The sequence below is a fragment of the Nylanderia fulva genome, unplaced genomic scaffold (genome assembly GCF_048542155.1).
Source record: "Nylanderia fulva isolate GAGA-0341 unplaced genomic scaffold, ASM4854215v1 Scaffold136, whole genome shotgun sequence".
Taxonomy (NCBI): Eukaryota; Metazoa; Arthropoda; class Insecta; order Hymenoptera; family Formicidae; genus Nylanderia; species Nylanderia fulva.
Window position 1 is genome coordinate 199,052 of NW_028189580.1, and position 26,982 is coordinate 226,033.

Genomic DNA, 26,982 nt, shown 5'->3' on the forward strand with positions numbered 1-26,982 from the left:
GGGGGGGGGAAGAAACGCAACCCCCCCCCTTGATTGTCGGTCCTCGGCAGGCGGCAGCCCTTCTTAGAATTTGATTATCTTAGATTTTCAGAGAAAATTTAGATATCTGATTGTCGGTGCTCAAGCCTGGATTTAGCGGCAGCCCTTCTTAGAATTTGATTTACCAGAATTTTTACCTTATCTTGTAATAGATATTTGATTGTCGGCGCTCGCCAAGCGGCAGCCCTTTTGTTTAACTTTATCTTGTAATATATATCACTGTAATAGATATATATCGCTGTAATAAATATATGTTTATCTTTTGTTTATAAACATATCAGATAACATGATCGCCCCTTATCTGCTGATAAGACTCCCCCGCCCGCGTGACGTCATACTCCCTCGCCCCCGAACCCCCTCCCCCCCCCGCCCCGCACCCCCCTCAGGGGACCTGGGTTAGAACCCGCCTTATATTCCTACTTATCGAAATATAAAAGCGCAGTATACACGGAATTGTAGTTCGTGAATTAAGTAATAATAAAGACAATACAAAACATATACGAAATCACGGTGTAATTGAATCGGAATACATCAACCACATAACATTTGGTGCCTCTTGTGAAGTCAAGGGCCTCCACAAGCAGAGGGAGAGAGGAGATCGGCTCGAGCACGGGTGCCAGGAAGAGAAGATACGCAAGTTACGTAGACAGCAGAATATTACGCAAGTGAATCGTTCGGATAGTGTCACGATGGCTGATAGGGTAAAGCTATTAGTGCAGAAACGTACGTCGTTAAAAACACAGATTACGTCGTTATCTAATTTAATCGATAAAAATAAAATTGACGCCACGACGTTAAAACTTCGGTACACACGTGTAAATCAGTTGTATCAGGCGTTCGAAGAGTTCAATGACGAGTTGATTGTGTTAGATCCTAATGCCGCGCATAATAGTGAGTTCGAGAAAGTGCAAGAGCGATATTATATTTTAGCGAGTAGAATCGAAGCGATGATAAACAGCGAAGGAACATTCCGCGCGAGTACAAGCACGCCCGACGGTAAAACGCGTTTGAACAACAGCGAGATCACGACGGTAATTAAGAAGCGACGCATAAAGTTACTCGAGGCGCCGTTGCCAAAATTTGATAGAAAGTACGAAAATTGGTTATTATTCAAAAACGCGTTTAACGATATGATCGGGATGCAGTCGGATTTGTCGGACATAGACAAACTTCATTATCTAAAGGCCGCACTCGTCGGTGACGCCGTGAATAAAACGAATATTCTTGCCGTCGATGTGGCAAATTACATAAAGGCATGGGAATTATTAGAGCGGTCGTATGAAATGAAGCGCATTTTAATATCATGACACATAGCATCAATTCTTAACTTACCGGCTCTCGACAAAGAAACAACCAACAGATTGACAAAAATCGCGGACGACGCACAGCAACACGTAGCCTGGTTACACGCGCTAGGAGTCGATATTAATAGTGAGATCGTGGTGCATGTTTTGGAAAGTAAGATACCGAAGACCACACTAGAAAAATGGGAGGCTATACTTGATCGCGACGAATTTCCAAAGGTAGATCAGATCTACAAATTTTTATATAAAACGGCAGTGTGCGCCTCGAAACGAGAGCGTATAAAGGCGGGGGAGACACAAGGAAGATCGTGCGAGGTCGCAATTAAAAAGAGATATCCCGGCGCCGCGAACAAAGCGTTCGTAATAAATACGGCACGTGGTTGCATTATGTGCAATAATAAGAAACATCTTTTGTTCTTATGCGATAGATTTAAGGCGCTCTTGGTCGTGGATCGGATTGAGACCGTGAGAAAGGCAAAAATATGCTACAATTGTCTGCGTTCGCATCGTGATCAAGCCTGCAAATATTCGAATTGCACTATCTGCAATAAGCGTCATAATACGTTGTTGCATCGGGAGGATCTATCAAACGCGAATAAGACCGACGCGAAAGTGAACGCGAACGTAAATGCGGTATGACTAGACGATACGGACGGCAAGCAAACGACAGAGCGGACGTTGGTATCGCGAGACATAACGCCACAATTAGTGACCAGTGCGATGATTTATGTTGAGAACAATGCGAGCGATGTCATTAAATGTTGAGCGTTATTGGATACGTGTGCTACGGCTAATTTCATTTCGGAAAGCTTAGTAAAACGGTTAAGATTGTCGGCGAAAAAACAAAAGACAACTATAAGCATGATCAATTCGCTTTATACGGCATCAGAGGGCATCGTAGAAATTACCATACGGTCAACGTGTACTGACTTCAGTAAAGAATTAACATGTATTGTGATACCAACCATAGTTAGTTTAATGCCGTCCGAAATTATATTGCGAAGAAATATTAACATCTCACCGAACATTAAGCTGGCTGATCCTAAGTTTCATCTGCCGCGCGCGATAGATGTATTAATTGGATCCGGCGCTACGCTGGCATTATTTTCATTCGGACAAATTAATTTATCGGTCCCGGGACACCAGCTGTATTTACAAAAGACAAGACTAGGTTGGGTGATCGCAGGTAGTATGGCATTGTCGACATCAACGGTCAGTAATACGTGCTATTTAACGAAACTCGAGAGACAATTAGAGAAATTCTGGGTGGTCGAGGACGTCTCGGATACCGCAGCGGGGGGAGATGTTGAATGCGAGCGGCACTTCCTAAACACCGTTACTCGCGACTCGCACGGGCAATACATCATTCGATTACCATTCAAAACGACAAATAAACAACTTGGCGACTCGCGGAGCGCAGCATTGAAAAGGTTAGTGGCGTTAGAGAGAAGGTTCTACACGAACGCAAATTTAGAGAGCGAGTACAATCGGATCATAAAGGAATATTGCGAACGTAAGTACTTGACAGTACTCGACAATGTCGACGACGACGGTTATTATATGCCGTATCATCCTGTGTTCAAAGAATCAAGTAATACGACAAAGATTCGCGTGGTTTTCGACGCGTCCGCGAAGATGAACACGAGTGTATCATTAAATGATCTGTTATTAAGCGAACCAACAATACAAGATAAATTATTCGCACATTTAATTCGGTTCCGGACATACCGATATGTTATGACTGCAGACATAGAAAAAATGTATTTGCAAGTATTAGTACACGAACAGGATTGCTGTTATCAGCGAATTTTATGGCGCATAGACGATATGATAAGGACGTTGCAATTTAACACTCTCACGTTTGGCGTCGCATCGTCACCGTTTCTCGCGATACGAGTTATAAAAAAATTGGTAGATGACGAACATGATTCATATCTTTTAGCATCCAAGATCCTTCAGACACATCTATACGTAGATGACTTGTTAATGGGGACTGATAGCGTGGACGAAGCGCGGGCGATTAGAGAGGAAATAATTGAATTGCTTAAATTCAGCTTTGCTATTCGACAGTGGGCGTCTAATGACGAACGCCTGACTAGTGGCCTTGAAGCTACGGCATTGCATGCATGCTATACTATCGGCAAAGAGCAACACTTAACCACGCTCGGTGTGACATGGCAGGTGCGTGAAGACAAAATACGATACGATGTACGTAAAATCAAATCAACGGATAAGATAACGAAGCAAAACATATTATCGGAAATAGCTAAAATATACGACCCGTTGGGGTTGTTAGGGTCCATAATAATGCATGCGAAAAAATTAATGCAGAATGTGTGGCGGTGTAAACTGAAATGGGACGAATCAGTTCCACAGGATATACATTCGGCGTGGATATCCATTCGACAACAACTAGATTTGATTAATCAAATCGCGTTCGAGCGTAGAATTTCGTTAGATAATAATCACGACATACAGTTGCATGGATTTTGTGATGCAAGCGCCATCGAGTATGGAGCTTGTATTTACGCGCGATCGATTAACGATAATCAGACAACCAATGTAAGGCTCTTGTGCGCTAAATCGCGAGTAGCCCCGATAAAACAAATGACCTTGCCACGACTTGAACTTTGCGGCGCGTTGTTATTGTCCCGATTATACAAAGGAGTGAGGAATTCATTACGCGACATACGGCAATGTAAAATCACATTCTGGTGCAACCCGACAATCGTACTTCATTGGATTCGAATGTCCCCGCATTCATTAAATGTTTTCGTATCTAACCGCGTCAGCGAAATCCAAGGGCACACTAATCCGGAGGATTGGCGGTACGTTCGTACAAACGACAATCCGGCCGACGCGATTTCTAGAGGTCAAGAACCGCGGGCGTTTTTACGAAACGAAATATAGTTCACGGGACCGAAATGGCTCGTCGAAAATGATGACAGGTGGCTCAAGGAAACTCTGCGATTAATCGAAGTGCCTGAAACGAAAGGAAATGTATGCGCAATAACGATGTTACAAGAACCAACGATCTTTGGTAGATATTCATCGTATTCTAAGTTAATTAGAATCGTTGCTGCAAAATCTTTTCCTGCTCCGAAACGCCAAGTTCGGACAGGGGAACGTTCAATTTAATTATTCTACAAGTTCAAACCTTAAAACGATAAAAATCGGTAACAAAAGAGTTAATTACTCGTACTTAGGTACTTTCGGTAACTCACGGTAAAGTTAGGCGCCAGGCGCATGTGAACGCGCCACGATACTAATGAAAACGGTATTTAAGGTAACTTCTCAAAATTTGATAGTGAGTCGCGGGTCTATAAGATTTTTGTCCTATGGTTGAGAGAGAGATAGTAAGAGAGACATACACGTGGTGATATAAATAGACATATATATATTTTGAACACTTAGGACTTAGACATATATATATTTTGAACACTTAGGACTAACAATTTTACATATGATTAATATAAATGGACAATATAATTACATAATAACATTAATATAAAGACTAGCGGTATGGAAAAAATATAATATCAATATACAGGGTGATTCAAAACAACCGTTTGTCCTTAAAATGTCGTATTCCTGACTCGATTCTAAGACGATTTTTCCTTTGCCAAAATTTTATCCGAAGCTTAGTTTTCGAAATATAAAAAGAAATAGTTAGCGAATTACAGCACGAGTACGGGCGATAATCAGGAGCGGCGCAACACATTATCCGACGCGGGCGATTACGTGAGCGCTCGAAGCGATCAGCAGTTTGTTACACGCGGCGTGTGTGTGTGTGTGTGTGTGTGTGTGTGTACGCGCATACACACACACTCACTCTCTCTCTCTCTCTCTCTCTCTCTCACTGATTCTTACCTTGTAGAGATGTTTGATGTCCTTTGACGAATAATTGTTGCCTGACTGGATACAATCCGATATTGACACACTGTGACACATTGCATAATAAAATAATTTTTTTTGTAATAAATTGTATTGACACTTTGACTCACGCACTTGATTAAAAATTATTGTAATAAATAACTGATTACAAATTACAACACATAATCACAATCTGAGAGAATTGTCTCTTAGAATTTGCCCTGAAAATTGTGGTAATCGTAGGACAATATTGTATAGAAAAAATTTTATTAGAATTCCTCTAATTAATATTTATCACATTAAAATTAATAATATCTATTAAAATAAAATATAAAATATGTTTGATTAATTTTACTATACAGTTTAGTAAAATTAATCAAATATTTCATATTTCATATTTTATTGTGATAGATATTATTTTTAATATGATAAATAATAGTCAGAGAAATTCTAATAAAAATTTTTCCGTACCATATTGTCCTACGATTACCATAATTTTCACAGTAAATTTTAAGAGAAAATTCTCTCAGTGTTTTGATTAATTATTAAAAATTACTTGTAAAAACGCGCGCGACGCGCACAGCACACGTTACTCGATACGGACGGCAATAGTTTACACGGCAAGGACGCGACAATCATAATTCTCACAGATTGTGATTTATCACAATAAAATATAAAATATGTTTGATTAATTTTACTATACAGTTTAGTAAAATTAATCACACATATTTCATATTTTATTGTGATAGATATTATTTTTAATGTGATAAATATTAATCAGAGAAATTTTAATAAAATTCTTTTTATACCGTATTGTTTCACGATTACCATAACTTTTAGGGTAAATTCTAAGAGAAAATTCTCTCAGTGTACCGATTAATTATTAAAAATCACTTGTAAAAAGGCACACGTTACTCGATGCGGACGACAATAGTTTACACGGCAAGGACACGACAACAGACTGCGGTGACGGACGACGCGACGCGTCGCGACACGTCTAGACGATAACAATCACGCGGCGTTGCCAACGTGTGATTGACGCGAGACGCTATCATGTATTAAAACGTATAATAATTATGTTATTAAAAAAAGCATATTATAATGTATTATAATATGTTATAATACATTTTTTTTAATGACTTAACATTATCCGCCCGTTTTGTCCTTTCTTTTAAGCGAGACGTGAGAAAAATGATTATGTTTTTTTATTATGTTTTGCGAACAAGATGTTCCATGTATAAATGTATTGGTCGCTCTGAACAGAGCGGATTAATTTATAATAGGTGCTCAAAATGACCACCATCCATCCTTATGCAAGCTCTCATGCGTTTAAGTAAATTTAATTGGACGTTCTCCATTACTTCCTCTTCGATATTCCAAATTACATATCGCAATCTGGTTTCCAAGTCGTCGATGTCCTCGGGAAGCGTTTTGTATATTGATTCCTTACAGTATCCCCATAAAAAGAAATCAAGAGGATTAAGGTCCGGGGATCTTGCGAGCCAACGTATCGGGCCATACCGACTCATCCAACGTTCAGGAAACTGCTCGTTCAAGTAGTTTGTTGCAATCCTGGCGTTGTGTGGTCCAGCACCGTCTTGTTGAAAGAACATTTTATTTCTTTCAAATAGTGGCACTTCTGAGGCCCTGAGGAAGTCGCACGACATGCCGCAAGCGGGACACTTGGGGGTTGAAAAAACTTCTCAACGCGTGGCCGTATCGTTTTTTGGCCGAATTTGTTTTGCGAAGTTACCGCATACGTACAAAATTGCGACTTGTGTCAGCGGACTAAAGTTGACCAGGCAGGTCCGGCGGGTCTGATGGGACGCTACATCGCGGACGGCCGATATCGTGGGTCCGTTACTGCGTAGCAAGGCCGGATTCAATACCTTTTGGTCGTACAAGACCTATTTACGAAATGGGTTGAGTGCAAGGCCCTAAGAGCGGCCAATGGTAGAAAAATTTGCGAGGCCCTCGAGGACTTAGTAGTGTCCCGGTGGGGCGCGCCGCGATTTCTTTTGACGGACAATGGTACTGAATTCGTCAATAAAATTATGAAGACGTTCGCGGAGAAACACTGCGACCGACCACTGGTCGCGATCCAAAGCTGTTTACCCGTGATGATCATCCGACCGATATCCCGAGGACTCCACTGCAACCCAGACGAGAGCCCGAAGTCTACCAGGACGCCTCACCGAGACAAATAGATGCGGACCTGTAAGATGTATATATGTAAATAAACTAATTAGGAATAAGAGTCTAAGTTAAGTATATCGATCAACTCGCAAAAACAAAATTTTTAGTTTAAGTTTTGATGGACATTCGATCTTGACTGTTTCGCATTCCTGACTACCCAATGGACGTTAACCGTTATTACATAACGCTCCAATATCATTAATACAAAATTGATATAAAATCAATAAGGGAGATAATCTATCATATAACGATAGACTTCCAATTAATACTAGTCGTCACGTAGATGGGTATCATGAGTGCGGGCCAGTCGTCAGATCCAGTCCAGACCCAAGAATAACAAAGATCGTTATGGTAAGTGTTGAACATCCATAAAAATCATATTTTTATTTAATTCTAGATTCTTAAGTAGGACATATAATAAAACAAAATCTAACGCATAAAAAGAGTCTAACGTGCGTTTGATCGCGCAAATGATCATAACCAGATCCGAAGTACATGGAGATACGAGTCGGCCTAAATCGTACTCATTATGTGAAATCAAGGTCATCTAGAGATAAAACAACGGTCCAGCAAACCTCTGACCCTAAGTCGAAGGCTGGCGGTAAAATACTCTAATGGACATCTCTAAATGATTGATGTGATAATAAACAATCCACCAGAACATATATCACACATAAATAACGGCCTACAACTCGTAGTAATCAAAATCGGATACTTGCGTAATGGACACCCGTTGGACTCACCAAAAATATTTAATAATTATAATAGCAATAAGTAGGTATAATAAGTGAAGTCTAAACACTTCGGTGATATGTTTTTTAGTTATACGCTTATTAGATAAATTAATAATTATTTATATCGCATGAAACAAAAGTACAAATTTAGTTATGTTATAAAAAGAGCATGCGCGTATTTTAATTTTATATAAATATTTAGTTTAAATTGAGTTAATGCGAAATAATTTTATTTACAAAAATATTTATACCTACGTTAAAATATTTATAATTGTATTGAACTTTATTATATAAATAGTTTAAGGCGGTTAACTAACGCGTAATAATGTGTTCTAATCGCGACATAAAAATAAACGCATTCCAACAAAAGTTAATATATTGTAAACTCTGGACGAACAAGCTTTAACGTCAGAAAAGCAAAAGCGCTAACTCACGCGGAGCCGACTTTACACCCGAGCGTCGGGATTCGTTCCGAATCCCACGGTGGGGCAGTCACCTCCGATTGGCCAGCGGCCGAGTGGAAGGGCGAGAGCGCGACGCGTCGATAGTATATAAGGCGCGAGCGACCACCACTCGAGGCGAACAGCAACGGTAAACGAGCTAGTTAGCTTCGTAAGTCAAGTAGTGAGTATCAACTGGTGAAAGCAAAACGGCGAATCGTATACCTTCGTCCGGATGTAACGCGAAAGTTCGTTGCAGTCGTTAGTCGTTTAATAAACATGATGTACGCGTACGGTCTTCAAAAGTGATTACTGAGTTCTACGGAATAAACCACCTGGAACTAAAAAGAACAGTTATTACTTACCTACGTATTCACTCCCACGACGATCCGCCTTCCGGTTCAGTATCTACAGCGACGGCGATGAGAATCCCTCGACGAGCTGATAAAGGAAAGGAGATAGCCGATTGCAGCTACGACGTCACCAGTACGTCGTGCGGATTCGACGTAGCAGGTATGTCGTTTCCAAGACAAGTACAATTCTGCTAGAGTCCAGCGGCCATTTTCAAAAGGCGGCGCGGCAGCCGACAAAGACGATTGAGGCGCAGCGGCACTTCACATCGTTGCGGCAAGGACCATCTGCATCAGCAAACCTTGTTACTTCCTAAAGTTAAAGTAACTGGCGACCACTCAAGGTGAAAGCGGGGCTTTTCTGGAGCCGATAAATCGCAAGAGGATCCCCTCGCATACGTCCGGTCACAACACAACATAACTCATACCGTACCGCCATACCACCCTCAAGCTAATCCGGTAGAGCGAATGAATAGGATCCTCAAAACTATGATCATTTCGTTTATAAATAAAGATCATCGCGAGTGGGACGAACATCTTCCCGAATTTCGTTTCGCATATAATACCGCGTGTCACTCGTCGCTGGGAGCGTCTCCCGCTTTCTTGAATTAGAGTCGAGAATTGGTACCGGTCTACTCCCTGAGTAGACGCACACAGAACGCTACCGAGGTTACCGTAGAAGATACCGAAAAATGGGCAGATCGAATGCGGAAGTTACAGTCGTTGCGCGAATGGGTAATAGAAAATTTGAATAAAGCATACGAGAAACAGGCCTCCCACTATAACTTATGTAGACGAGATAGAAGGTTTCGGGTGGGAGACCTTGTATTAAAGCGGCAACATACCTTATCGTTCGCTGCGGATAAAATAGCAGCAAAACTAGCTCACAGGTTTCAGGGACCCTATAGGATAGCGCGGGTGATCTCCCCGGTTGTGTATGAATTAGCACAACTGGACGGGACGCCCGCAGGTAAATTACATATACAGGACATAGAGGCTTATCACTTTCCGGTTACCGATTTGTAGATGCCGCGCAAGTGTTATGGGCGAGTGGCGGCCCGGACGCACCCCCGGAATTTTTGGAGGCGACACCCCGAGGTCGTGGCGTTCATAGAGCGCCACGATAAAGGGTTTTGGCTAGACCTGGAGGATACGGCCGGGCAGGTCCAAGCGGCCATCTACATCACCGAGGGGGCGGTGGTGCGCGAATTCCCGGAGACGCGGGATACTCCGGCTCAGACGTCAAGCGAGCCTCGCCGAGAACCGGAGACGCGAACGCCGCCAGCACCGCAGACGACGGAGCGGTCAACATCCCCGGGGAGGACACCGAGGGTGCGCTCTGGGCGAGTGCAGCGCAATCGGTCCCCCCCGGGGGGCACCGATCCGCGAGCTGCAGCGTGGGTGCTGGAATTGTGGAAACCAGGCCCACGCGTACATGGCCTGTCCGCTAAGGCGGGTCCACGATTTCTGTTACGGGTGTAGGTGGCGGGGCGTAACGCTGCGCCAATGCCCCCGCTGCGGCCCGAACTACCGCCGGGCAGAGCCGTGTACGGCCGGGAGGGGACCGCGAGCACCCCGATTGCCGTCGCCGACGCGCGAGGACTCGCCGACGCGGAACGGGTAGCCGTGGGCCCGCGACACGAACGGACAATCCCTCTAAGGACATCGTGAGAGCCGCGGATCGAGGCGGGAGTCATGGCCGAGGAAACCCAAAAATTTTTTTGATTTTCTTGGGTTCGATTCCCGATTCAGCCGACTTTTTCGGACCGATATATTTTTCTCGTCTTTATTAATTTTAGGAAATTTAGGAGGTTTGTTAGGAAGAAAGGGGAACTTATAAAATCTCGATTTGAGATAGTTCCTCATCTTGGCAAATTTGCTAAGCATTATATATTGGCTCTTACAGCAATAGATTCTCTATCTTTGATTTCAAGTACTTATATTAAAGTGAGCTCAATGTATGCGTTGTATAATTTATAGATAATTTGTCTGATAGATCCGACAGTTAAGATATACGGAGGTAGCCAAAAATCACACAAAAAATATTAACTTACTACACTTACTACTACAAAGATTATAATAACCACATTTTTAGTATAATATTAATGAGATTGTCTGCGAACCACGCGTGTTTGATATGTGTATAGTTTGATGTATATCCCCAAAGTATAGAAATATCCCCAAAGCATACATGTACATACGCTTGAGATTTTGTCCCCGTTATATGCTTACGACATATATACATATATATGATTTTTTATTCAGTTTAACCCGTTTTATTTCTATAACGGATAAAGCGATTGATTTGATGAGACACTCTGTATAATAATAAGATTTATAAAATGAATTTATTTCTTCAATTATCAATTATTATATTGTGGTAGAAGAAAACGTTAGCACATTGAGTGTCGAGCTGACCTCCACCTCCTCCTCCTATGTCCAACACCGTACATTACAATTTGGTACCGTCTCAAATATATCGGTGATCACAAACGGCAAACACAATAAAAATGCATAAAATCAATAAACAATATAATTTAAAAAATATTAAAAAATATTAAAATAAAACTTAAAAATTATAAATTATTTATAAATTATACAACGCATACATTGAAGTCACTTTGGTCACAAACCTTGTACAGAGTGTCTCAAGTCAATTGCTCTATCCATTGAAGAAATATAACAGGTTAAACTGCATAAAAGGTCCTCCATTTAGCTACTTTCAAAATAATTAACAAGAAATTAATTTAAAAAGATCAGTCAATCCGCAAACAGAAGCGCGCCACAAGATGAAACAAGCCGCTGTAACTTGATACACAGCGCACAGTGAAACAAAGGAACGTTCTACGAAAAACGATAGTGCGCTATGTGCAAGTGATTTTGTTGCAAAACGGACTTTTTTACTCACGTTTAATTCATTCTATCATTCTATCTCCATGTATCAGATGAGAAGGATAGACCTAGAATGCCCTATAGAACACAATGAATTGATGCAAAAAAAAACACGAAGTTGCTTATAAAAAGAAGTATGCAGCTGTATTTTGAATATTACAATTTTTTTAACAATTATCTATTTTCTTTAAAACTAATTGATTGATCTTATTATATTGTGCAAAAAATATTAATGTTATTAATAACTAGGATTTAAAAAATATTAAGTTATGATTACCGAAAATAGAATATTTTACATTTTGTCAAAAAGTTGTTAACTTCTAATCTTTTTAACTCAGAGAGTACTTCATAAAAAATAATTTTATTATAGTGTTTTTGAATGTTCTCGAGATAAAAGAATAAAAAAAAGAACTAAAGAAATATGTAAAAAAATGGAGGGTTCCATTTTAAGAAATTAGGTTGACTATGAAATGACCTCTAAATTTGACCCAAAGGTCAAAGAGTCGAGGTCACTAATAAATGTCTTATAATAAGCCCTACAAGTTTTATTGGAAACGTTTTTTTCTACCATGTTTAGTTTTCGAAATATTCAAGTGGCCCGAAACTTTTGAAACACTCTTTATATGTTAAAAAAACAAAATCAATATCTCTACTTTGAAAGCAACGTATATAATGCAAGTTGACGGCATGTTGCAAAATAAATCCTATGTTTTATATACTATATGGTTATAAGACAAATGCATCATTTGAGATCATACATTTATACAACTTATAAATTATAATAAGAATATTAGATCGGCTCTTTTAATTTAAAATACGATATACACCTCCTTCTCGGCCACAGAGCCAAACGCGATGTTATTGCGAAATTAAGGAATCTGAGAACTTATAAATTATTACTTTCTCTTACATTAAATGCTTTATTATTTGTAAATAATTTTCCTAAACTTGATTTTAATTATCTCTTGTGCAAGACAAATAGGGAATATTATGCATCGTTCTCAGGCGGAAAATACTCTATTTTCAGTATTAGTGGCGCCATCTGTTAGTGACCTCGAATTATGTGTTTAATATATATACGTAATGTCCCCAAATCATACATTTAATATATGGATACTTTGAGACCTGACCCCAAAGTATACAAAAGTCTCCAAAATATGTATTCGCCCGAAATTTTTTCCCCAAAGTAAACGCTTAACATATACAGGGTGTCCCAAAATGGGCGAACCACCCGCAAGATAGAGTAGGTTAAACTGAATAAAAAAGTCCTGTACCATTTTGCAATTTTCGCAATAGTTAAAGAAATATTAATTATAAAAGATAAGCCAATCGGCGCCCGGTACGAGCGCGCGGCGCAAAGCGATCCTCCCACCGCTTCGTCGGCGCGCCTAGTATCAAGTAACAATGGAAGGCTAATCTACTCTATCTGTATCTTGCGGGTGGTTCGCCCATTCTGGGACACCTTGTATATATTTATATATACACATATATATATGTATATATATATACATATGTATATATACATATATATGTATATAGAATATAATGTGTTGCTGAAATAAATAAATAATAATAATCAAAATAATTAGAATGTACTCTTATAATAAAAGAAAAAAACTGAATAACTAATTCGATCTGAAAAGAAACTCCGACATCCTGAGGTTAGAATATAAACCAAGATCTCAGGTTGAAAGTCAATGAATAGTTACAGAGATGCACAATCACGTACCTTGGGAGACAGAAAATAACGTGAAAATACATAGAAAGAACGGGGCTTCTGCGATATTCGTCAGATTAATCTCTTTAGATTAGAAAGGTTTCCTGAACCTAAGGAGATTGAAAGTGATCTAAAATCTGCGAATTAAAACCAAGACCAGCCAGAAGCCCTTGTGCTCGTCTCGGATACACTCTGGTGGTAGGCAGCCTCGCCTTAAAGACTTTCCGTCTTCCTTGTATTACATCTCTGTTTTGATTTGAACTCGAGGAATAGTAGCTGTTGAGAGACGGAATTCCAAAGAATGAGATGTACTCAATGTTGATAAATCAACTTGCAAACTTGACTTTAAACAAGAGAATAAAATATGTAGCTCAACTGAAACGACACAGACAGGATGGCTACTACGAACGAACGACAAAGACGACCAAGCGTAGCCAAGAGGGAGAAGAAGCGTTACCAGCGCCGCTGGTTGAGAGACGGAAAGCCATTAACGGAGGAGCGCAAGCGCAGGGTCAAGCAGCCGCCGACGCGACAACCCGACCACTCGCGCGAGATTTCTAAACAGTATACCTTCCGGAAGATGTTATTTGCAGTTCTGTTGATGCAACAATATCAAGTAATTATAAAAGACAAGCTGTAGAATACTGGAGAAGTGCAAAAACCAAACCAAGATTACTTGAAGGAATTAGACTAAAATTCAGAAAAGTTATATCAATACAACTACGACGATAAGAGGAGCAAATCAATGAAGATAGTAATAAATTGGAAAAATTAAAAAGAATTTCCTCATACACATTAAATTGTAAAAACGACGCTTATAGCTACATTTGACGCTTCTACAACACACGATGTTATAAAAATTGCATTGTGGAAACATAATATTATAACACATACACACACACACACACACGCACGCACGCGCGTATAGATGCAGATGAATTTGGTGACATTCAATATTTTTTAATTTTTTGTCATTATAAAATTTCTAAATTTTACAAAAATAACAGTTGAAAATAAGGATATATTAAAAAATGTAAATAATATATATATGTATAAATTATAATATATACATTTTTTATTGATAATTCATTCTTTCTGTGAGAGTATGAAGAAAAATGATGATCACAAGTAGCGAACATTTGGCAGATAACTCGACGAATGGAGCACGTATAGAGGTGTTTCCAGCTTATTTCTGAAAAATGTGATGTTGAAATACAACTTTATTAAATATGATTAGCATTAAATGGACTTTCAAAATTGTTATAAAAACTTTTTTTTTAATTATTTTAAAAATTATGGAGGAGGGAAAATTTCGAAAAATTAGACATGTTTGAAAAATTTGATTGCACTGTTTTAAAAAACATTAAAAACTATAAAATTTTTATTTGAAATCAAGGTTGTTAAGTAATTGACCACACTGACTCTATGAATATCTTTATTTTAGCGACATGCGACCCTAAATTGGGTCTTTTTTCAGCTTAGTTTTAATATACAAAAAATTATTTGTTAGACATATTTGCGATTAGAGACATATCAATTTGTAAGGTTCTAAATTAAAAATTATTAAACGTTAAATAACTAATTCAAGTAAAAATTCGATCGTCATTAACTGTATTCGCAAAATCAAAGATTAACATAAGCATGATGAAATTGATGTCTCTAATCGCAAATATGTCTAACAAATAATTTTTTGTATATTAAAACTAAACTGGATAAGGATTCAATTTAGGGTCGAAACGTCGCTAAAATAAAGATATTCATCTATAGTCATATTTATGATCAATTACTTAACAACTTTGTTTTTAATTTAGACTGACAATTAATAATTTATCTTGGTTTTTATTTAAAACTTTTTTTTATATTTTTTCCCGTTTTAACGGTATTAGTTCAGAAATAGAAAACTGATTATTTTCAAGGAGGTGTTTTATCTCCTAAACGTCGAGATACGCAGCTTAAAAAAATACGGCTCTAATATTTTTCAATGCTCTACAATATATTGAAAACTCATTAAAATCGGGATAATGCATCCAACATTTCGTGCGCCATCGGCATTATGTGTGCTATTGGAATAATGCGCGTATTACTTGATACGCTATTGAGATAGTGCGTGATTTATTTTGTGTGCTATCAAGATGTATGTTAAAGATATGTGGGCTATCGGGAATTATGTTAAATTTGTCGTGGGCTATCAGGATGTGAGCTATTGCACCGCGCGCTAAGACCCCGCTAGGATCCCGCTCAAATAAAACTAACCGGAAGTCTTCGTACTCTTGTGGAGAGTAAGTTTGAATAAATACTTGAATACTCTCGTAGAAATATTATACTCTTGTAATGAGTAATTTTGATAAATATTTGAATCTTATTACATTCTCAATCTGAAGAAAGAATATATTGAATGTATCAATTTATTAATAATTTAGGCCATTCTTTCCGACCTATGCTTTTAGAATTCGGCCGTCCTCCAGAAAATTTTCCTAATCCGTACCGGCATAACAATCATATTCACTTTAGAAAACTTCATTTCAAACACAACATGTCACGGCCTTTTTGCGGTTTCTGTGCGGGAAAGCACGAGATGAGGGACTGCGATGCAAGGAATAGATCGCCGGACATGCGCAAATTGTAAGAGGAATGGTTCCAATGAGCAGGCTAACATGGACTTTGCGTATAAGGCCACCAATGGAAGGTTATGCCCTATCCTATTTAAAAGAATAAAAGATAAAATTGCTAACGTCAATTATGGGTAGATGGCTGGATCTTTCAGAGGACTTCACGCTATGTCATGTAAATTGTCAGTTTTTGTTTGCACAATATGATGAATTCTGACTTCATTTCATCAAGGCTGATTACCAGGCTATCTGTATGTCTGAAACGTGGCTCAGACAGGATATCACTGATGATATGATTAGGCTACCTGGCTATACTCTTTATAGATGCGACAGATGTATTAGGGGGGGGGGGGAGGAGTTTCATTCTACCTGACGGACACACTACAGGCCAATGTCCTAGCAGATTCTTCTGGGTCTCCAACTGGCAGGCCTGAGTTTATTATTGCGGAAATTATACTCAAGTACGCCGCTAGGTTACTCTTGGTTACGTTGTCTACAGACTACCTAATATAGGTTATCTTGACAAAGTCTTTCACAGGTTTCTTGATTTGCAGACGAACTATGCGCACTCCATCATTATGGGAGATTTCAATGCTGATCTTCTCCAGTGTACCTTTGACAGTCAGCAACTCAACACCCTTGTTGCCTCATCCAGTCTGTTCTTTGTGCCGTTTGACCCTACTTACCATCTTAGGAACTCAAGCACGCTCTTGGATCTGTGCATTAATGATGATGGGAAGAAGCTGGTGGAGTATGGACAGCATGGTGTTCCCTTCTTGTCAGCCCATGATCTGATCTACATTAAGTATGCCGTCAAGGTTAATCGTCGAATGGGTCCATTATCTGTAGAGATTAGAATGCCCTTGATGTGACGGCACTACAGCAGGATGTGCGTGACTTGGATTGGAGCGGTTTTTTTTCGGCTGCTTCCATGGATGAAAAGATCAATTTTTTCAACTTCAACTACTTAGTTTTATTTGAACTGTTAGATACCCGTGCACCCCTAAGGAGACGTAACTTCAGGAACTTTTCTGCCCCCTGGTTGACGGAATATATACGTCAATATATGCGGGGTAGGAACCTAGCTAGAAGAGTTTGGCGGAGAAGCAGGAAGAGTCAAGATTATGATAAATATAAGATACTACGAAACAAGACCCAGAATATAATACGGATTGCAAAAAAAGAATATTATCTCAACCTCTTTAGTGACCTGGATAGAACAAATGATATCTGGGGTACCCTGCGATATCTAAGACTGATCAGGGCCAAAAACTCTGATGCTGGCCTTTCCATATCAGTGAATAGCCTTAATGAGTTTTTTGTGGGTAATGCAAGGGGAGAGGATGGGACTGACCGTGGGCCTTCTTTTTCAGCACTTTTCAAGGGAACGTATGTCGAGGGTAGTTTTTATTGGAGCTACATCACACCACGAGTTATATCTAAATTGCTAGCCAGAGCTTCATCTAATGCGGTTGGTCTGGATGGCATTTCGCTTAAATATATTAGGCTCATCATGATCGCGGTTCTACCGATACTGGAGCATCTGCTTAACTTCTCCTTGCAGAATGGAGCGTTCCCGACTGCTTGGAAGACGGCTCTCATCTGCCCTATTCCGAAAATTAAGAATCCTACGATGTCACAGCACTATCGGCCGATCTTTATACTGCCTACGCTATCTAAAATTTTGGAGCGTGCTGCCTGTGAGCAGATATGTGACTATCTTGATGGGGCCAACCTGCTTGATCCTTATCAATCTGCTTATCGAAGGCATCATTCTACCCAAACCTGTTTGGTCCGTACACTGGAGGAGATCAGGTGTGCGGCTGATCGAAGAATGATTACCGTGTCTGTCTTTTTTGATTTCTCCAAAACGTTCGACGGAGTTGATCATCTGACTCGTGAGAAAACTAAAAAATCTAAATTTTTCCGACTCAACGTTGACATGGATCTACTTCTACTTGACAAATCGTACTCAGGTTGTCAGAGTCTAAAGTCTCTCTATCTCTCTTATGAGAGTTTATAAAAAAAATGCCCACAGAAGTAATAAAAATATTTAGAGAAACCGGCAGTGTGAATAAAAAACAGCGGATAAGAGCTAAGAAGACAATAAATGAAATGAATACAATTAATGTTTTAGCAGCAGTTGCCTTAAATCTACATGCAAGTACAAGACAGCTCGAACGCGAAAGCGGTATTAGTCAAAGCAGTATTGTACGGATCTTATATCGTAATAAATTCCACCCTTTTTATGTTTCTCTCCATCAAGAATTACATGGTACAGATTTAGAAAACCGTGTACAATTCTGTGAGTGGGGAATCAGGAAACTTCAAAACAATGACACGTTCTTCAAAATGATTCTATTTACTGACGAAGCATTATTCACTAACCATGGTCAAGTCAATTTACGAAATTTACACTATTGGTCCATGGATAATCCACGATGGTTAAGAGAAATTAATAAACAAAGACCTTGGTCAGTTAATGTTTGGTGCGAAATTGTTGATAATTGAATCATTAGTCCACATTTCATCGATGGAACATTGAATTTTGAAAAATACGAAAGATTTTTGACGGAGGTACTACCCATATTATTAGAAGATGTCCCATTAAATGTTCGGCAGATCTTATGATACCAACATGATGATTGTCCAACACATTCTGCACTTGCTGTAACTGTCATTTTAAATAGAAAATTTGAAAATCGTTGGATTGGACAAATGGAAAATCATAAACGGCCACCATGATCACCGGACTTGACACCGTTAAATTTCTTTTTATGAGGCAAATTAAAAGAAGATGTGTATCGTGAGGCACCAACTACTAAAGAAAACATGAAAAAACAAATACAACGAGCTTGTGCTGCAATTGATCAGGACAAACTTAAACGTGTAACACACTCAGTGGGTGAACGTTATAGACAGTGTCTTGCTGTGGACGGTCATTATTTTGAACAGTTGTAACATGAAGTATAAATATGAATGAATAAAATCGCGAGTAATTCTGTTTAGGAAAAATTTACTGGTATAAACTGTTAAACCCTACCTAAATTAGTTTAATTGTCTATCCTGATAATACAATCTCCCGATCGAGATCCTGAAAAACCCCTCTCGCCTATAACATCAGAAGTGGGATCGTGGCCCGCCCTGGCGTCAGAGGAGCCTTGAGATCTGACGAAAGAGTTGTTCGAAATGGAACCGGGAAACGAGATGACCGTATTCGATTCAAAACACGCTCTTCGTCAACGAGGACTGACCACGAGTGGAAAAAAGCCGAATTAATAAAGCGGTTGAACGAATATAATCCAAACGTGTGGAGAGAATTAGAAGAGGCACGGGGAAATGCGCGGCGTGAGGTTTGCTCGAGTCCTGGATGTTCGCGTCAAGTTGCGGAGGACGGCGGAATATTGGCGGCGGGCGAAGCGGCACGTGCGTCGGAGGACAGGAGCTTCGCGGCATTGAACCTGGAGGAACGCGTCGTCGTGATGAGGCAGGAGTTGGAGATATTGAGGCGTGAAAAAGAATGTTGGCGGAGAGAGCAGGAGTTGATGCGGCGGGAATTAGAAATTACGCGAGGGTCCCCCGCAGTGGGAAGCAACGCGGCATCGGAGGGCAGCGTTACATCGTTGACAGCAGGCGGCGTTAGAAACATTAGAGAACTGCTGCCCGAATTTGACGGATCTGAAAATACTTTTTGGAGATGGAAGCAGCAACTTCAATTATTGAAGCACACTTATAATTTGGACGAGAATGCTACACGGATATTAAACAGTTCGAGATTGAAAGGGCGTGCCCTCTCTTGGTTCTACTCAAGAGCCGAGTACCTTGTACTGAGCATGGAAAAATTGCTTAAAGAAATGGAGCAGATGTTCGACCTACGTCCGGGCAAGCTGGCAATGAGGAGGGAATTCGAATCGCGAATTTGGAGAGCTGGTGAATCATTTTGTGATTATTATCATGACAATATGATCCTAGCTAACAGAGTTCCGATCGCAGGAGACGAAATCCTAGACTATATCATCGAGGGCGTATCGGATCAACAATTAAGAAACCAGGCGCGTATGCTGAATTGTCGAGGAGGGATTGATCTACTCAAGGCGTTCGAGAAGATTCAACCTGATGGAAGGAAGGCGAGTGATACCAGGATAAACAAGGATGGGCTGAAGACCACCGGCAGCAGGAGGATTGAGGCGCCGGCGGCTGGAGGAGCGAGAAAGTGTCACCGGTGTCATGAGGTGGGGCACCTTGCGGCCCAGTGCAAAAAAGTGCCGAATAAAAAGATGTGTTTTGTGTGCGGGTTGACGGAGCATTTTGCGAGAGAATGCCCGAAACGAAATCAGGCTTCGACGTCGGAGACGGCGAGAGACTTTGCGCGCGCCGCCATGACGAGTGTGGTGCACCCAGTAGATCTCCCGAAGCCCTATATGATGCGCGTGAAAATTACGCCCCTGAACGCGAAAGATAAATACGTGTATGTGGTAGATGCGATGATTGATTTGGGGTCACCGATTAGCCTTGTGCGTGGCGATGTGATTCCGTGTGAATCACATTTTTTAATGTAAGCGAGCGATCGTTCTGCGGCATTAACGGGTCACGATTGAAAATTGACGGTACTTTTCTCGAACAATTGGAGGTTAGCGGCGTGCGAGTCGAGATAAGGTTTCACGTAGTACCGGATAGTACAATGGCGTTCGATATTCTCCTTGGAAGAGATTTTTTAAACTGTTCTCAATTGCATGTTACGTTCGGAGAAACATTTAAAATCGAGAGCGCCGAAGAGACGCGCGCGATTAACGCATTAATGCACATCGACTGCGATAACAATTCTGTTCACGCGTGTGATGAGCTGAGAATTAATCCGGCGATCGGAGAGGATGCGTCGGCACGAATTAAAGAAGTATATAAATCATGTTATCTCGAAAAAATGCGAGTAGATGAAAATACGTCAGATGTCGAGATGATAATCGCGCTCAAGCATGAACAGCTTATAAGCTCGCGGCCGCGTCGATTGTCATTTGCAGATAAAGAGTTATTGCGTGAAATCTTGGATGATTTAATAAGTAGAGCGGTTATACGTCCAAGTAATTCTCCGTACGCGAGTCCAATTGTTCTGCTTAGAAAAAAAGACGGCGGTTGTCGATTGTGTGTGGATTATCGGGAGCTTAATAAAATTACCGTGCGTGATAACTTCCCAACGGAGTTAATCGACGATAATATCGATCGCCTACAAGGCAAAGTATATTTCACGATCCTCGATCTCAAGGACGATTTTCATCATGTGAAAATGCATGAATTGTCCGTGAAATATACATCGTTCGTAACACCTCTCGGGCAATTCGAATATTTACGAATGCCATTCGGTTTAGCTAATGCTCCGAGGGTTTTTTAGCGTTACATACACACGGTTTTTGATTCGTTGATCCGCGAAAATAAAATAATAATTTATCTGGATGACCTACTAATAGCGACGAAAGATGTGGATGAGCACATCGAAATTTTGTCTAGAGTATTTGAGATAGCTGGTAGGAGTCAGTTAAAATTTAAACTCAATAAATGTCACTTTGCTCAGACGGATATTAAATATTTAGGTTATTGCGTGAGCCGGCACGGTATCAGGCCGAGCGACAAAAATATTGCTTCTGTTGTTGATTACCCGGTGCCGCGAAACGCCAAGGACGTACAACGTTTTGTCGGACTGGCTAGTTATTTTCGCCGGTTTATTCCTAATTTATCTCTGTTAGCGAAACCATTGAACGATTCTATAAGAAAGAATGCGATATTTAAATTCGAATTTCACGAAAATGCGGCGTTCGAAACGCTTAAACGTCATTTATCGAGTAAGCCGGTGCTTGCAATTTATGCACCCCAGGCGGAGACTGAGTTGCACTGTGACGCCAGTGCTAGCGGGTTCGGCGGTATACTGCTCCAAAAACAAAGCGACAATTTGTGGCGTCCGATCTCTTTTTGGAGCCAGCGAACCACACCCGTCAAATCGAAGTATCACAGCTTCGAACTCGAGTGCCTCGCGGTAGTATACGCGCTAAAGAGATTCCATATATATCTTGTTGGACGAAAATTCAGGATTATTACGGATTGTGATAGTTTTCGGTTAACTCTCAATAAAAAAGACGTTAATCCTCGGATTTCACGGTGAGCATTATTTTTGCAAAATTATAACTATGAGATCGTTCATCGTCCGGGGAGGCAAATGGGCCACGTCGATGCACTAAGTCCCTGCCATAGTGTACTCGTGCTTGAAGGCAGTACATTTGAGAAAACTTTATCTGTTTGTCAAGACCGCGACGAAGCGATTTGGGAGATACAGAGAAAACTCGAAAAAGATGACGTAAAATATTATGAATTGAGAGACGGGTTAGTGTACCGCATTCACGAAGTTTATAAGACTTTATCCCTGCCAAACCACGAATACGGAGGAAATAGTAAAGCACCTCAGCGAGTATTTTCGATCTTACAGCAGACTGAGTCGTTTGATATCCGACCGAGGAACATGTTTCACGTCCGAAACATTAAGCGAATACTTGAAGGCCCTAGCGATCGAACATGTATTGACGGCCGTAAGAACGCCAAGGGCGAACGGGCAGGCTGAGCGGTTTAATGAAATAATAACGCCCATGTTGGCAAAACTTAGTGAAACGCCGTCTAAATGGGATCGCGTATTAGACCAAGTAGAATTTTCTATTAACAATACTATTTGTAGAGCGACAGGCGAGACCCCCGCTCGTTTGTTATTTGGTCTTGGGCAAAGGGGTAAATTAAATGATTCTCTGCGAGAAATATTAGACAAAGATACCGAGCGAAATCTTGACTTACTTCGTGATAAGGCGTGCGAAAAGATATGCGAAGCGCAGCGGAAGGGCGCCGAGCGATATAATTTGCGCAGAAAAGCGGCCCGTAATTATAGCGTTGGCGATTACGTTGAAATACGTAATGTAGAAACGGCAGCCGGAATAAATAGAAAACTAATACCAAAATATAAAGGCCCGTATATCGTGAAAAAAATTCTGGATTGCGATCGTTACGTCATCGCCGACGTCGACGGGTTCCAGCTAACGCAGCGGCCTTATGCAGGAATACTAGCACCGGATCAAATGCGCCCGTATATACGTGCATGATTATGTATGATTTTGTAAAGGAATTTTATTTATATTGTGTTTTGTAATTTGATAATAACGTTGACCGGGACGGTCAAAAAGTCAGGAATGGCCGAGCTGTGGGCATTTTCTTATAAACTCTCATAAGAGAGATAGAGAGACTTTGATTGACAATGAGATTATCTGATCTCCGTGTTTTGTTTGTCGACCTCTTACCAGGTATTATTTATTTTCGAACGCGTTCTGAGCGATCCTTTGTCTATCTGAGAAACCGAAAACACATCTCTGCTCGATAAACGAAGGTAACGCTGATTGGTCCGATATTTCGGATGGGAAGATTTTTAACACCGGATATATATATGCCGACTTTTGGGAATCGAGACGCTTCTTCTCTTGAACATCTGAACAGACGCTTCTTCTCTTGAACTCGGAACGGACGGCGAAATTGTAACACACAGCTCGGAAGGATTGAAATCGTTCACGGCACGACTTGAAGATGTATAAGTCTCGCAATAAACAATATACATATACATATTTAACGTTGGAATATATATTCAGCCTTGGTCTATCCTGACAATACAATCTCCCGATCGAGATCCTGAAAAACCCCTCTCGCCTGCACTTCAGAAAAAGTAGAACGCGATGGACAAGTGCGATCAGGAAATTTGTTTCTGTATATGCGTCCCTCGTACATTGATCACTTTCATTATAAATAAAAATCATGTCAATTTTCTCTTTTTTTGAGTAAGAAGGTATAATAGAAAAGCAAAAATAATTCTCTTCACTGTTACAATTCAGACTAGCACAGTGTAAGGCACATCGGAGACTACATGCGGATTGTTTACATTAGGCACTCAAAATCACATTTCATATAAGAGTTTGTTTACATTTTATGTACAATACAAAGTCAATGTACGAGGAAAACTACGCACGTACAGAAATATATTTCCTGATTGTACTTGTCCATCGCGTTCTACTTTTTCTGAAGTGATAGAAATATTTAAAGAAACTGGCAGCGTGGATAAAAAAACAGCGGATAAGAGCTAAGAGGACAACAAATAAAAGGAGTGAAATTAATGTCTTAACCCAGATCATAACATTTCAGTTTGATTGAATGGATAAAACCGCGAGTATTCTGTTAGGGAAAAGTTTACTGCTGTAAAGACAACACCAATTGATTCCTATTATTTTGTGCATAAAATTATTAAGGTAAAGTCATCGTAAAATGAATATTTTTTAAGATACTTTATGCCTCATAACTCGGAAACTGCTTAAAGAAAAATAAAAATTATGCAGTGTTTTAGAAAGCTCTCGAAATAAACTGAAAAGAATATGTAATAAGAAAAGAAGTGTTCCATTTAAAAAAATCAAAGTGATCTTGTTCTGACTTTGGCAATGCCACTCAAGGTCAAACTCATAGCGCCAATAAATAGATCTTTTGAAACCCTACAACTTTTATTTAAAATATTGGTTTCTATAATAAAAAATAAGGAAGTTATTCGGGTGGTCGGCCTTAAGTGACTCATGTATATATATATATATATATATATATATATATATATATATATATCAGAAAGAAATATTTTTATTGGCTCTCAATATTAAAAATATAAATTTGATGTTTTTTTTTTTTTAAATCGGCCAACAGAGCCAAAGCACGAAAAATTAATTATTCGAAACTGTATCTCTTGGTTTGAAAAAAACATATTTATATTCTTAATATTGAGAGCCGATAAAAATATTTCTTTCTGATTTTATTCACGCCTTGGCCTAATCACGGCGTTATTTACTAACATCTACTAAAAGGCAAATGAAAAATATAGGATCGAAAGGGTCTGGATAGCTTAGTTGGTAAGAGCAGTCGCCCGGAAAGTGAAAGACGCGGGTTCGATTCCCGCTTCAGCGACTTTTCGGACCTATATTTTTCGCGCCTATTTCTCCATATGTAAGTTTCGAGATTAATTTATATATGGAACTTAGTGATCTCAAACCAAAAGATACAGTTCCGAATAATTAATTTTTCGTGCTTTGGCTCTGTTGACCGATTAAAAAAAAACATTATATATATATATATATATGTATATATATATGTTATATATGTTATATATTATATATATATATTATATATATATTAAAAAACATTATATCGAAAAATGTATTGTAGAAGGAAGTTTAAACCGAAAAATGTATTGTAGCTCTCGGAGACTTTTTTGCAGATCGTTAAAATTTTGAAATTTTTAATACATTTTTCGTTTTTATTCTCCCAATTTTAGAAGGATACAACTTGGAAGGAAAATATTTTTGGATCCATGTTTATATAAAATGTTTTTTATTTTTACCTCTAAAGTATGCTCTTAAAATCTGTGACATAGTTTAGAAAATGTACTTTTTCAGATTTTCTTTCAGAAATCTTGTACTTTTTCATACATGTATTTTATCATGTTCAAGAGCGGCCGATACATTCGCGAATTATGTAAATTTTTTAAGATTATCATTATAAAATATTCGGTGCGGCGAACGGTCGTTTGTTGTTCTTTGCGCTGTATTTTTGTCCTCGTCAACTTTGTTGTTGTGTCAAAGTTATATGCAGTGTGTCAAATCACACGCTCCTGAGGCGCCAGCGGGTTGTAGACGATGCGCGACAAGGGGAGTTGCTAGGCGGAGTCAGCTGAAAATCGGCCAAGTTTTATATAGGCTACTATATGAGGACCACGCTTTCCGCGGTTTGATTAAAAAGGCTTTGAGGACCACACAAAGCGCGGTCCGAAACGCTAGTTGTTAATCATTTTGTAATTAATTACAAACGCAGATTAAAACCTTTTGGAGGGTACTCAGGGTCATGACCTTGACAACATATGTCAAGGTCAAGATAATCGGAGGTAGCTCCTTTAAGATGCACAATTACCACAAATAATTATTAAAACAAATGTTTATTACTTATAATTAAAAAATAAATTATTCTTTGTAAGAATTTTTAATGTACAAAGACTTATTAGATCTATTACACTTCATTTCAAAAATCACTTTACTACCAAAATGACACATTTACAAAAATGTTTATTGACAAAATTAGCTTGTTTTCATTTCCTTTATAACCACTTGAAGTTTGTCAATCTAATTTTGAGACCCTGTATGTATACAATATATGTAATATAAGGTATCCATAAAATCCCCATCCCTATATTTTCGAAACGGCTCAAAATTATTAAAAAACCACGAAATACATGTAACTGCGAAATATAGCGAATGGGCATATATTTTATGGACATCCTATATACATATGTGCGCGTGCACGCGTATGTGCCGCGGGTGTGTGAATGTGTGCATGCGTATTGCTTTTTTTACTACGTACACAAATATATTTATTATTCTTATTGCGTAGGTGAACGTGTTGATTTTATTTTAAGTGCAAATCAAACTTTGGGTTATTACTGGATACACGTACGAGGACTTGGAGAATGTGCAGAAAGAGAAATATATCAATTAGCAATTCTTGCATATGAAGGCAGTTCTGAATCATCATTATCATTATATCCAGGATATTTTTTCGGTACATCCAGAAATGTTGTAAGTATTGTATATAGAAAATTTTACAAAAAAAAGGTTCGTGAAAAAAGGGATCGAAAAAATATAGGATCGAAAGGGTCTGGATAGCTTAGTTGGTAAGAGCAGTCGCCCGGAAAGTGAAAGACGCGGGTTCGATTCCCGCTTCAGCGACT

At 39.4% G+C, this 26,982-nt stretch overlaps 1 protein-coding gene, 2 non-coding genes and 1 pseudogene across 3 annotated transcripts; all 4 read left to right on the forward strand.

The window, feature by feature from the left end:
- The first annotated feature begins 728 nt into the window (after nt 1-728).
- LOC146724370 (uncharacterized) lies at nt 729-1,982 on the forward strand (annotated as a pseudogene).
- Nucleotides 1,983-22,359: 20,377 nt separating this feature from the next.
- Nucleotides 22,360-23,284, forward strand: LOC146724371 (uncharacterized). Its single transcript, XM_085479983.1, has 2 exons — nt 22,360-22,523; nt 22,627-23,284. The coding sequence occupies exons 1-2, from the start codon at nt 22,360-22,362 to the stop codon at nt 23,282-23,284; spliced, it is 822 nt and encodes a 273-aa protein (XP_085336109.1).
- A 1,812-nt stretch (nt 23,285-25,096) lies between these two features.
- Nucleotides 25,097-25,171, forward strand: TRNAS-GGA (transfer RNA serine (anticodon GGA)). The gene has a single exon. It is a non-coding gene; the product is annotated as a tRNA-Ser (tRNA).
- A 1,736-nt stretch (nt 25,172-26,907) lies between these two features.
- On the forward strand, nt 26,908-26,982 carry TRNAS-GGA (transfer RNA serine (anticodon GGA)). The gene has a single exon. It is a non-coding gene; the product is annotated as a tRNA-Ser (tRNA).